This window comes from Procambarus clarkii, chromosome 3 (assembly GCF_040958095.1).
Source record: "Procambarus clarkii isolate CNS0578487 chromosome 3, FALCON_Pclarkii_2.0, whole genome shotgun sequence".
In the NCBI taxonomy this organism is placed as follows: Eukaryota; Metazoa; Arthropoda; class Malacostraca; order Decapoda; family Cambaridae; genus Procambarus; species Procambarus clarkii.
Genome location: NC_091152.1, coordinates 58,988,831 through 59,003,523, shown reverse-complemented (window position 1 = coordinate 59,003,523; position 14,693 = coordinate 58,988,831). Strand labels below are relative to the sequence as shown.

General features: G+C 42.9%; 1 protein-coding gene across 1 annotated transcript in view; it reads right to left on the bottom strand.

The window, feature by feature from the left end:
* Positions 1-284: 284 nt before the first annotated feature.
* LOC138349638 (uncharacterized) overlaps positions 285-14,693 on the bottom strand; it is an 80,029-nt gene continuing 65,620 nt past the window's right edge. The window contains exons 7-8 of the mRNA XM_069332002.1: positions 7,423-7,565; positions 285-309 (exon numbers count right to left, since the gene is read on the bottom strand). Of these exons, the coding sequence (XP_069188103.1) occupies positions 285-309; positions 7,423-7,565 (168 nt within the window). The remainder of the gene's footprint in view (positions 310-7,422; positions 7,566-14,693) is intronic.

Genomic DNA, 14,693 nt, shown 5'->3' with positions numbered 1-14,693 from the left:
AGAAATGCAAAGTGCCGGTAGCACAGGCACTCGGTATAGTGTGGAGGAAGAGCTTGGACACAGGGGAGATACCAGATGCACTTAAAGTAGCAGACACAGACTCCCTCTACACAAGGGAGGAGCAAAGCACTGGCAAAGATTATAGACCAGTTGCACTAACGTTGCACATAATAAAAGTATTTGAGAGAGTGATTAGGAGTCAGGTCACCAATTTCATGGAGACCAATGACCTTTACAACCCCGGCCAACATGGATTTCGAGTGGGAAGATCGTGCCTCTCACAGCTACTTGATCACTACGACAAAGTCCCTGAGGCATTAGAAGAAAAACAGAATGCTGATGTGATATACACGGACTTTGCAAAGGCTTTCGATAAATGTGACCATGGCGTGATAACACACAAAATGAAGTCAATGGGAATAACCGTAAAGTAGGATGCTGGATACTCAGTTTTCTGTCAAACAGGACTCGGCGAGTAACAGTCACCATATAAAATCTAGTCCAAACGCAGTTAAAAGCTCTGTACCGCAGGGTACAGTTCTTGCACCGGTGCTTTTCCTTATTCATATATCAGATATAGACAAAAATACAACTCACAGCTTCGTATCATCCTTTGCAGATGACACAAAAATCAGTATGAAAATTACCTCGGCTGAAAACATTGAAAAACTTCAAGCTGATATTAATAAAGTTTTTGACTGGGCATCAGAAAATAACATTATGTTTAACAGTGATAAATTCCAGGTACTCAGATACGTAAAAATGAGGACCTTAAACATAATACAGGGTACAAAACACAATCGAATCTGCCCCTAATAGGAAAACGGCATGTCAAGGATTTGGGAATAATGATGTCTGACGACCTAACGTTCAGGGAGCATAACCAAGCAAATATTGCATCAGCCAGAAAAATGATCGGATGGATTACGAGAACTTTAAAATCCAGGGACCCCATCACAATGGTTGTACTCTTCAAGTCACTTGTGTTGTCCCATCTTGAATACTGCTCAGTACTCACTTCCCCCTTCAGAGCAGGAGAGATTGCTGAAATAGAGTGAATTCAGAGAACATATACAGCATGCATAGATGCGATAAAGCACCTAAATTATTGGGATCATCTCAAAGCCCTCCAAATGTACTCACTAGAAAGGAGACGAGAGGGATATCAAATAATATACACGTGGAAGATACTGGAGGGCCAAGTACCAAATCTACACAGTAAAATAACAACGTACTGGAGTGAACGATATGGAAGAAAATGCAGAATAGAACCAGTTTAGAGCAGGCGTGCCATAGGCACAATCAGAGAACACTGTATAAACATCAGAGGTCCACGGTTGTTTAACACCCTCCCAGCGAGCATAAGAAATATTGCCGGAACAACCGTGGACATCTTCAAGAGGAAACTAGATTGTTTCCTGCAAAGAGTACCGGACCAACCAGGCTGTGGTGGGTATGTGGGCCTGTGGGCCGCTGCAAGCAACAGCCTGGTGGACCAAACTCTCACAAGTTGAGCCTGGCCTCGGCCGGGCTTGGGGAGAAGAACAACTCCCAGAACCCCATCAACCTCACAAGTCAGGTAGGTCAGTCTTAGTGTTTTTCCTGCCCGAAACGCTTTGCGTAATAGTGGCTTTAGGCATTGTATGTACTAGCTCTATCTATAAATCCATCATCGTTTTGTATCTCACCTTGTATGTATGTCTTTACCTGAATAAATATGTGTATTTGTATTTGCATAATATAGTGTATAGGATTGATACGCAAAAACAAATAGAATGTATTAGGAACTGTGCGCAAAAAATTAACAAAAATATATTCGCGGCAGCGCGCGCATCCTGCCCCGGGCGCGTACGCCACGGGCGAACAGGTAATGATGACATCACGTGCCAACTTATGGACCCCATAGCAGCCAAAGTAAGTACAAATTTGAGTTTCAGTTACTATAACCATACTCAGGGAAGGGTTTTTGACACTTTCAAAACTTTTTCCAGATAATTTATTTCCTGCACACTGGGGGGGGGGGGGGTGCCATATTTGGAAGCTGTGCAGTTGAGGGGTTAAGATCCATAGGACACTAGTTCTTGGTATCAATATTAGGGGGTGGTTAGTTCCAAATATGCCAAAAATTGCAATAAATGAAAACTAGTTAAATTTCAATCAAACTTTTTTGACAAGTTGTATATGAAAAGGGTTTCATCTGGTCCAAGTCTCAGCATTGTAGCGTAAATAGGAAGGGAGAAAAAATATTTAATGTAAAAAATTTTCCAAAATGGTCAAAACGATTATCAAACAAAAGTGTCAACTGAAATCATGTCTATGACTCTCAGCTATCACAATAGCATATATTAAAAACAAATTATAATTAGTTTTATTAAAAAAAAATTAACATTTTTTTTCTCATTTGTTTATCGGGCGATTTGCATGAAACTTATTCACCTGACTGCACGTAAGCCTATCTTAAGGGTGCCAATTTTGGATGAATTGGTTGATGTCAACCTCAGCCACAAATGGCAGTACCTTAGACTTTAATATTTTAAAGATTTATTCTTCAAGTAACATAAACCAGTCGGGACTCTCATTTTTATTCAATTTACATGAAACTTACACCTTATATGTAAAGTTTAGTCTCTAAAATCTGAAGGAAGCATTTTTTCCTAGTTCATTTATTGATTTTATAAATAGCAATAAACATGATATATTTGCATAATATTTGGGGGGGAACTTTGACTATTTGTATTAGGAAAATTAAAGATGTTTTGGAAAACCTTTTCTACAGATCCTTTATTATATGTTTAATGTGTCAGAAAAGTGTCATAGTATGATTATATCTGAAAAGGTGAAAGGTTTCAACTCATTTGAAATTGTGTAATATTCGTTGAAAAAAACAAAAAAAATTAAATCTCCCTTTCTATTTAGGCTGTAGTACTGAAACTTGGAACAATTGCAGCCCTTTTCATATATAACTAGTCAAAAAATATTGGTCGATATTGAACAACTTTTAAAAGAACTATCTAACGGCCCCATAATCCACTTGCTCATTTTTGTTTCCCACTCTCATAAAGTGGTGGTCCTTCATAGCTATTGAAGTTTTCATTATTTAATTCAAATATTGGAGTCAGATTTTCCCACAGGGAAAATGTGTTCATACACAACACATTATGGATGGAGGGGGATGATACATGCCACATTATGATGGAGAGGGATGATACATGCTACATTATGATGGAGGGGATGATACATGCCACATTATGATGGAGAGGGATGATACATGCTACATTATGATGGAGGGGATGATACACATTATGATGGAGGGGATGATACATGCCACATTATGATGGAGAGGGATGATACATGCCACATTATGATGGAGAGGGATGATACATGCCACATTATGATGGAGAGGGATGATACATGCTACATTATGATGGAGGGGATGATACACATTATGATGGAGGGGATGATACATGCCACATTATGATGGAGAGGGATGATACATGCTACATTATGATGGAGAGGGATGATACATGCCACATTATGATGGAGGGGATGATACATGCTACATTATGATGGAGGGGATGATACACGCTACATTATGATGGAGGGTATGATACACAACACATTATGATGGAGGGGGGATGATACATGCCACATTATGATGGTGGGAATGATACACACCACATTATGATGGAGGGGGATGACACTCACCACATTATGATGGAGGGAATGATACTCACCACATTATGATGGAGGGAATGATACACACCACATTATGATGGAGGGGATGATATGATACCACATTATGATGGAGGAATGATACACACAACATTATGATGGTGGGAATGATACACACCACATTATGATGGAGGGGGATGATACTCACCACATTATGATGGAGGGAATGATACACACCACATTATGATGGAGGGAATGATACACACCACATTATGATGGAGGGGATGATATGATACCACATTATGATGGAGGGGATGATACACACATTATGATGGAGGGGGATGATACACACCACATTATGATGGTGGGAATGATAAACACACACATTATGATGGAGGGGATGATACTCACCACATTATGATGGAGGGGATGATACACACCACATTATGATGGAGGGAATGATACACACCACATTATGATGGAGGGGGATGATACTCACCACATTATGATGGAGGGGATGATATGATACCACATTATGATGGAGGGGATGATACACACATTATGATGGAGGGGGATGATACACACCACATTATGATGGTGGGAATGATACACACCACATTATGATGGAGGGAATGATACACACCACATTATGATGGTGGGAATGATACACACCACATTATGATGGAGGGGGATGATACTCACCACATTATGATGGAGGGAATGATACACACCACATTATGATGGTGGGAATGATACACACCACATTATGATGGAGGGAATGATACTCACCACATTATGATGGAGGGAATGATACACACCACATTATGATGGAGGGGGATGATACTCACCACATTATGATGGAGGGAATGATACACACCACATTATGATAGAGGGGGATGATACTCACCACATTATGATGGAGGGAATGATACTCACCACATTATGATAGAGGGGGATGATACTCACCACATTATGATGGAGGGAATGATACACACCACATTATGATGGAGGGAATGATACACACCACATTATGATGGAGGGGATGATACACACCACATTATGATGGAGGGGGATGATACACAACACATTATGATGGAGGGAATGATACTCACCACATTATGATGGAGGGAATGATACTCAACCACATTATGATGGAGGGAATGATACACACCACATTATGATGGAGGGGATGATACTCACCACATTATGATGGAGGGGGATGATACACAACACATTATGATGGAGGGAATGATACACACCACATTATGATGGAGGGGATGATACTCACCACATTATGATGGAGGGGGATGATACACACCACATTATGATGGAGGGAATGATACTCACCACATTATGATGGAGGGAATGATACTCACCACATTATGATGGAGGGAATGATACACACCACATTATGATGGAGGGGATGATACTCACCACATTATGATGGAGGGGGATGATACACACCACATTATGATGGAGGGGGATGATACTCACCACATTATGATGGTGGGAATGATACACACCACATTATGATGGAGGGAATGATACTCACCACATTATGATGGAGGGGATGATACTCACCACATTATGTTGGAGGGGGATGATACTCACCACATTATGATGGAGGGGATGATACTCACCACATTATGATGGAGGGGGATGATACTCACCACATTATGATGGTGGGAATGATACACACCACATTATGATGGAGGGGATGATACTCACCACAATTATGATGGAGGGGGATGATACACACCACATTATAATGGAGGGGGATGATACTCACCACATTAATGATGGTGGGAATGATACACACCACATTATGATGGAGGGAATGATACTCACCACATTATGATGGAGGGGATGATACTCACCACATTATGTTGGAGGGGGATGATACTCACCACATTATGATGGAGGGGGATGATACACAACACATTATGATGGGGGGAATGATACACACCACATTATGATGGAGGGAATGATACACACCACATTATGATGGAGGGAATGATACTCACCACATTATGATGGAGGGGAGATACACACCACATTATGATGGAGGGGATGATACACACCACATTATGATGGAGGGGATGATACACCCACATTATGATGGAGGGGATGATACACACCACATTATGATGGAGGGAATGATACACACCACATTATGATGGAGGGAATGATACACACCACATTATGATGGAAGGGAATGATACACACCACATTATGATGGAGGGAATGATACACACCACATTATGATGGAGGGGGATGATACTCACCCACATTATGATGGTGGGAATGATACTCACCACATTATGATGGAGGGGATGATACACCACATTATGATGGTGGGAATGATACACACCACATTATGATTGGAGGGAATGATACACACCACATTATGATGGAGGGAATGATATGATACCACATTATGATGGAGGGGATGATACACACCACATTATGATGGAGGGAATGATACACACCACATTATGATGGAGGGGATGATATGATACCACATTATGATGGAGGGAATGATACATACCACATTATGATGGAGGGAATGATACATACCACATTATGATGGAGGGAATGATACATACCACATTATGATGGAGGGAATGATACATACCACATTATGATGGAGGGGATGATATGATACCATATTATGATGGAGGGGGATGATACACACCACATTATGATGGAGGGGATGATACACACCACATTATGATGGAGGGGGATGATACACACCACATTATGATGGAGGGAATGATACACACCACATATGATAGAGGGGATGATATACCATATTATGATGGAGGGGGATGATACACACCACATTATGATGGAGGGGATGATACACACCACATTATGATGGAGGGGATGATACACACCACATTATGATGGAGGGGGATGATACACACCACATTATGATGGAGGGAATGATACTCACCACATTATGATGAGGGGATGATACACACCACATTATGATGGAGGGGGATGATACACACCACATTATGATGGAGGGAATGATACACACCACATTATGATAGAGGGGATGATATACCATATTATGATGGAGGGGGATGATACACACCACATTATGATGGAGGGGATGATACACACCACATTATGATGGAGGGGATTGATACACACCACATTATGATGGAGGGGGATGATACACACCACATTATGATGGAGGGGATGATACACACCACATTATGATGGAGGGGATGATACACACCACATTATGATGGAGGGGGATGATACTCACCACATTATGATGGAGGGAATGATACATACCACATTATGATGGAGGGAATGATACATACCACATTATGATGGAGGGTATGATATGATACCATATTATGATGGAGGGGGATGATACACACCACATTATGATGGAGGGGATGATACACACCACATTATGATGGAGGGTATGATACACACCACATTATGATGGAGGGGGATGATACACACCACATTATGATGGAGGGGGATGATACACACCACATTATGATGGAGGGGATGATACACACCACATTATGATGGAGGGGGATGATGCATGCTACATTATGATGGAGGGAAATGATACACACCACATTATGATGGAGGGGGATGATGCATGCTACATTATGATGGAGGGAATGATACACACCACATTATGATGGAGGGGGATGATACTCACCACATTATGATGGAGGGAATGATACACACCACATTATGATGGAGGGGGATGATACTCACCACATTATGATGGAGGGGATGATACACACCACATTATGATGGAGGGGGATGATACTCACCACATTATGGTCATTGCCGTCTTGCCTAGCACAGTCCAGCAGCCACTTACAGAGCATCATCCGTCTTGCTTGCCTCATCTCATCCTGTCAACACAAAGAATACAAATTTATAATGACACATCTATATTACATTAATTTGGAACAAAATTAGAATAAATTAGTAGTACAATGGGGCCTTGACTTACGATGCTAATTCGTTCCCAGAGATGGATCGTAAGTCGAAGCAATTTTTCCCACAAAAAATAAAGGGAATTGAATTAATCCGTTCCCCCACCCTCCAAAATATTAACGTACAAATACATTTTATCCTGAATACAATGTTTTTTTCTAACTACAATACAGTACCTAAGTTATCTTACCTTTATGGAGGGCTCTTGATGGCGTATAGAAGATGGTGATGAGAGGGGGGAAGGAAAGTTCTTACTGTCTGGAAGGGGAGTTCCCTACCATTATCACAACAGGCAGTGATGTTTTCTCTGGGGTACTCTCTCTCTCTCCTACGTTTTGCCTGAATACCACTAGGACCTGGTTGTGGTTCAGTGCTTGTTTGTCTCACTACAAATTTGTCAAGACATTTGTTTTTCCCTTTGTTTAACATTTGTCTGTAATGATGCATTACTTTAGCACCCATAATGTCCTTTTTCTTAGCCAGTATGGTGGATATCGTTGACTGAGATTTCTTGTACTGCCTAGCCAGTCCAACAACCCGCACACCATCTTCATATTTACGAATGATCTCTTGTTTCTGCTCTATGGTCATCCTTACATGGGATCTCATATGTTGAGCCTTACCACTGACTTTCCTGGGACTCATGGCGTGATATATAATAATCACTTTAATGTTCAAAATGCAAACAAATCACTACAAAAGCGAAATTTCTTATAGGCGCGATCGTCACTAAGCAGGCAGCTGTAGTAAACTGAGGCAGGTCGGCGGCGTGACTGGGAACACGAGCTCGGTCGACCCGAACGTGTACCAACAAATATTTTAAGTCGACAACACCATTGGATGTCGAGTCGCATTTTCCGATGAAATTTACATTGTAATTCGAAATTATCGTAAGTAGGGGCAATCGTTAGTCGAGGTGCCACTGTATACTGGTATACATACTCGGGTTATAAATCTAGTTAAGAAATTACTAAAAGTAATTGATAATTATCCATACTTGTCTTGACCATGTATTTTTATCATGCTTAGTATTTTGTTTCTAACTTATAAATTTAAATGAAAATAAATCAATTGAACTTAGTGGAACTATTCATATAAATCTGGAACAAATCCCTAGTGCACTGTTCTAACTTATGGGTTATTGTCAATTTTTAAACACTAAAATTATACCTTTTGTGGCCCAGATAATTATGTAATGTGTAATGATTTGACCTAAGGATCACATTATTTGGCATCACCATTGTGAAAAGTTCTTCCCAATGTTTTAAGAAATTGATTTTTTTACAATTTTGTTTTAATAATAAATCCGGGTGGCGGCACCCCACAACCCGAACCAGTATCAGTGAATGAAGGACATGACCGCATCTAGCCTGATTGCTTTCTAACAATTGGATTTATTGTAAAACAATCTGAAAAATATGCACATAAAACCAGCATTGAATGTAATGAAACTCCATTTTCTGGGCGAGTCCCAGAGGCTCCCCGGAGCTATCCAGGCTGAATGGGTATGTATAACTTTCTGGCATCCGTCAATGTGCACGGAGTTCTTGCCTACAGAGGACCATGAACCAGAACCTGGCCCCCTCAAGAGGGGCATGAGGAACAATGGCCTATAGAAAACCCCGTATGGTTGGGAGCATTCTATGTGTGTCATCGAACGGATCTGGCACCCAGAAAGGTAAGTGCCCCAAAACAAACCCCCTATTCTGGTGAAACTATTGCTACCAAAAGCCAAACGAGTGTACAGAACTCCACAAACAAATATTAGCAAATGAACATGACATGTCGCCACCCCGCTGCCTGTGCAAACCCCTCCCCCCCCCCTGAGAGGGGGAAAGGAGGAGCCCAAGACCCACCATGCCGGCAATCCAAACCTTCAGTTCTTAGGTTGGATGTCAAAATACACAAATACCCCACCGACCGGAGCGCAGGAGGTATGCCAGTGAGACTCCGGGACTCGCTCAGAAAATGGCGTTTAATTACGTTCAACGCTGGGGAAGCCCCATCAGCTCCCAGGAGCTAACTATCTAAAGACAAGGAAAACAGGGACTTACCCAGATAGCGGTCAGTCCTCACTCCTCAATACAAAGCCAAGACAACTGGCTGCAACTGCCGACCCAATGCAACGCAGGCCCAGGGACACTGACAAGGTAGAGAGGACCAGGACCTCTCGTGTCCTTGTGTTTGAAGATCAGGGACAATGACAAGTTAGAGAGTGGCCAGGACCCTCTTCGACCTCTAAAAAACCCTGTGCCTGAATGTCAACCAAAGACAGCAGCCAAAGCAGTAAACTTGTACATGTCGTGGGCACAAGAATAGACCACAGGCTGGTTAGCCTTAATAATTCTATGGACAACCTGAGAGACCCGAGCCCGGGAACAGGGAAGAAGGGAAACCAGATCAACCCAAAGCGCATCCCTGGCCACCGAAGCCATGGCGTGCAAATAACGGAGGAGAGCTGCAACCAGACACAAGACATGATGCACCCCCGGCCTGACCAACCAAGGATCAACAACCCAAGGACCACTCCGGAAAGCAGCAGCCTCATTCTTCACCAGAAAAGAGGGAGACGGCTGCAACCGAACAAACCTACCACCAGGACCAAAAGAGCAGAAACCCTTGCGCCGGGGGAGAGCATGAAACTCCCCGACCCGACCCCAGAGGCCAATGCCAACAGGAAAAGAGCCTTGGAAAAACAATCTTGAACTGAAAGAGCCACTACAAACCGAGGAGGAGAGGAAACAGCACCCGGTCCAAGGACCAAGAGGACTCAGGCGACGCATGAGCAGGCCAGAGGTGAAACAACGTACGAGACAACTTGCGGAATGGAGCAGACATAACATTAATACCAAACGCAAGCTGGAGTGGCTCCGCCAGCGCCGCATGATAGGAGGCGACAGTATATGGCATAAGATGACGGTCCTGAAACAACAACGACAAGGACAAAACAACCATATCAGACAAAAGTACACCTACGCAGTATTAGGAAAAAAATGGAAGGACCGCCAGGACACCTCATACTGCCGCCAAGACAAGGCACGCAGATGGGAGACGAAGCCAAAATGAAGTCACTTGCGCCCCATACAAATGGTGATGTACTCAAGTCAGAAAGGCCAGACGCAAAGTCTCGAGAAGAGCAAACCAGCCTTGTAACAGGCATGACCAATATCCTGAAAGAGGCAAAGCTGTGGGAAGACCCTCAGGTTTGAACACCAAGCAAGCAGCGCCTAAAACCAAGGCTGGGCCGGTCACCAAGAGGCCAAGAGGACTACTCTTCCCAGGTAAGTCACCAAGCGAGCCAGGACTTGGAGCAACAGCTGAACGTGGGGGAATAGGTACAGGTAATCCCACCTCCCTCTAGTCCTGCCTGAAGGCATCCACCCAGACGGCCTAGCAGTTGGCGAAGAGCGCCACGTATACCGGGAGACGCCTCGACCACGCTGACGCAAAGGCCCAAACGTCCGGCTTAGCCAACTGAACGAGTTGGCGGCGACCATCCATTCTGTGGACAGGGGAATGAACCTGGACAGGCCATCTGACATGACATTGGGCACCCCCCTCCCCCCCCCCCAAACGTGAACTGCCAGGAGAGCCAAGCCCCAAAAACTCAGAACTTAGTCACCCGAAGTGACCAGCCCCAAAGAGCCAAAGACCACATTGAACCCTGGTTGATACCTGGTTGATGGGGTTCTTCTACTCCAAGCCCGGCCCGAGGCTAGGATTGACGTGTAATAGTTTGGTCCACCAGGCTGTTGCTTAGAGCGGCCCGCAGGCCCACATACCCCCACTGTTCAGGCAATGACCCACTGGGGAACAGTCCGAATGGAGCCAGACCCTCAATCCGCGAGAGACCCGAGTCCTCTGGAGCGAGATCCACACAGTCACGAACTCCCACACCGTGCTGCGAGCCCAATGGAGGGATGGAACCCATCGCCCCTGGCAGGCCTGGTGAGCACTGGTCACATATCCCCGCTAGAGACGACGTGTCCATGAACACATCGAGCGAGGGCTCAGGTCGGCGCCAAGGCACTGAACCCCGAAAAACCCAAAGAGGAAGCCAGCGATGTAGCAACCGATGCAAGGCCTCCGGAGGCCGAAACCAGCAGTCGCAAGAGAGGTGGAAGGGACGTCTATTAATGAATTTAATCAGTTTCCTACACTGAGCTCGTAACGCGAAACGCTCGTCTTGCGAAAACAACACCACCACTGTCATCGGAGGCGTCCAAGAACCAGCGGGAATGCTAGGAAGCACCATGTAGTATGCTCGTTAATCAAGCGAAAGCTCGTAAATCAAGACATATTTTCTGCGAGTGGCTCGCTCATTACTCGAAATGCTCGTAACTGGAGTCGTGCGTCACTCGCGGTTCCACTGTATATAAATTCTACAAATTATACACTTTTGAATATTATTACAGCAAAAATCCAGAGAAGAAATGAATGTGAAACATCAAAATAATCGTGAAACATTATATTCGCTGCAACTGCTGCCCCATGGAATGGCGGGGCTGAGTGACCCTGAGCGCTCCATCATTCAGTGCCCATAATTTGCTCAACGTCCCAGCACCATCACAGCTAAAGTATGTCACATACAATATTTTTTTTTTTTTTTTTTTAGTTTCCTGTGATCAGTGACTGGATTTTAACAATATAAGAAGATAAAATAATCTTTAGAAAGAATTATTTTTGGCGCACCACAGGGGGTGTCATTTTAATTCAGAGCATTGCAGTGGTTAAAATGCACCCAAATGCAGAACCTCAGTGAGGAGGTACCCTTGCACTACTCAGAGTGAGGCACTCTCCATTGGAGGCCAATCTCTATAGAACAAGTACCTGAACCTAGCGGGAATGTAACCCTGTCAGGGCAGGGGCAGCACCAGTAAGTATCTAGGGAAGAGTAGCCCTAAGCACATGCAGCTCCAGGTAAACAGTTACCAAAATTTCACTCAACAAGTGAGGCTTGTAAACATGCATATGAAAAGCAACTACAGTACTAAAGATTGGAATGGTACACAAGCATATAGGTCCCATCAGGCCAGAGTTCAAAAGATAGCTGACACACATTTTGAAATTTCTGGGACCTAAGGGTTTGTGACTCAGAGCAGTCAACTAATCTGACATCAAGTGAATGACTGAGGATTAACACCAGCAGCTGGCAGCACTGCAGGCACCCATGCTAAATGACCTGTAAATTGTAGACCTCATCCTGGAAACATTCTTCTATCAACATGTTAAACAAGTTACAAGGATGAGGGAAGGGGACGTTCCCTCCATGCTAGATTTGATATTTATCAGGAAGGAGGAAGAAATATTTGAAATTCAGTACCTTCCTTCCTTGGGTAAAAGTGACCATGTCTTTTTGGGAATAAAGTATGCAATGCATTATAATCTGGAAGAAAATAAGGTTGATGCAATTGAAAACCTGACTTTAGGAGAGGACATTATGGCAACCTTAGAAATTTTTTTAGTGAGTATAATTGGACAGACTTGTGCTAGGCAAGGAAGTGAATGAGATTTATGTCAAGTTTTGTGAAATATATGATAAAGGCACAAAAACATTTATACCAAAACAGAGATGCAGAACTAGGAAACAGGATTGGTTCAACAGAAATTGCAAGAGGGCCAGAGACCAAAAGGGACAAAAATGGAATCAATACAGGAAGAGCCAAACCCCCAAACATACCAGCGATACAAAGATGCGAGAAACAGCTACACGGCAGTGAGGAGAGAGGCAGAAAGAAATTTGAAAATGGGATTGCAGACATGTATGTAAAACAGAACCAGGTCTATTCTATAAATTCATAAACAACAAATTGCAGGTAAAGGATAATATTCAGAGGTTGAAAATGGGAAATAGATTCACAGAAATGAAAAGGAAAATGTGTGAAATATTAAAACGAAAAGTTCCAAAGTGTGTTTGTACAAAATGAAATCTTCAGGGAACCAGACAATAAGAATTCCAGAGAACAACATAGAGCACATAGAGGTGTCTAGAGACGAAGTGGAAAAAATGCTCAAGGAGCTAAATAAGAACAAAGCAGTTGGTCCAGATGGAGTTTCACCATGGGTTCTGAGAGAATGTGCACCTGAGCTCAGCATTCCACTTCAACTGATTGTTCAGGCACCCCTGTTTACAGGAGTTGTAGCTGATGTGTGGAAACAGGCTAACATAGTTCCAATCTACAAAAGTGGAAGCAGGGAAGACCACCTTAATTATAGACCTCTATCAATGACAAGTGTAATAGTCAAAATAATTAAAACTAAATGGGTAGAACACCTGGAGAGAAATGATATAATATCAGACAGACAGTATGGTTTTCGATCTGGAAGATCCTGTGTATCGAATTTACTCAGTTTCTATGATCGAGCAACAGATATACTACAGGAAAGAGATGGTTGGGTTGACTGCATCTATCTGGACCTAAAATAGGCTTTCGACAGAGTTCCACATAAGAAGTTGTTCTGGAAACTGGAAAATATTGGAGGGGTGACAGGTAAGCTTCTAACATGGATGAAAATCTTCTGACATAGAAAAATGAGGGCAGTGATCAGAGGCAATGTATCGGACTGAAAAAATGTCACAAGTGGAGAACCACAGGGTTCAGTTCTTGCACCAGTGATTATTGTCTACATATGATCTACCAGTTGGTATACAGAATTATATGAACATGTTTGCTGATGATGCATAAGATAATAGGAAGGATAAGAAACTTAGATGATTGTCATGCCCTTCAAGATGACCTGGACAAAAATAAGTATATGGAGCACCACTTGGCAAATGGAATTTAATGTTAATAAATGCCATGTTATGGAATGTGGAATAGGAGATCATAGACCCCACACAACCTATATATTATGTGAGAAATCTTTAAAGAATTCTGATAAAGAAAGATCTAGGGGTGGTTCTAGATAGAAAACTATCACCTGAGGACCACAAAGAATATTGTGCGAGGAGCCTATGCCACGCTTTCTAACTTCAGAATTGCTTTTAAATACATGGATGGCAATATACTAAAGAAATTGTTCACGACTTTTGTTAGGCCAAG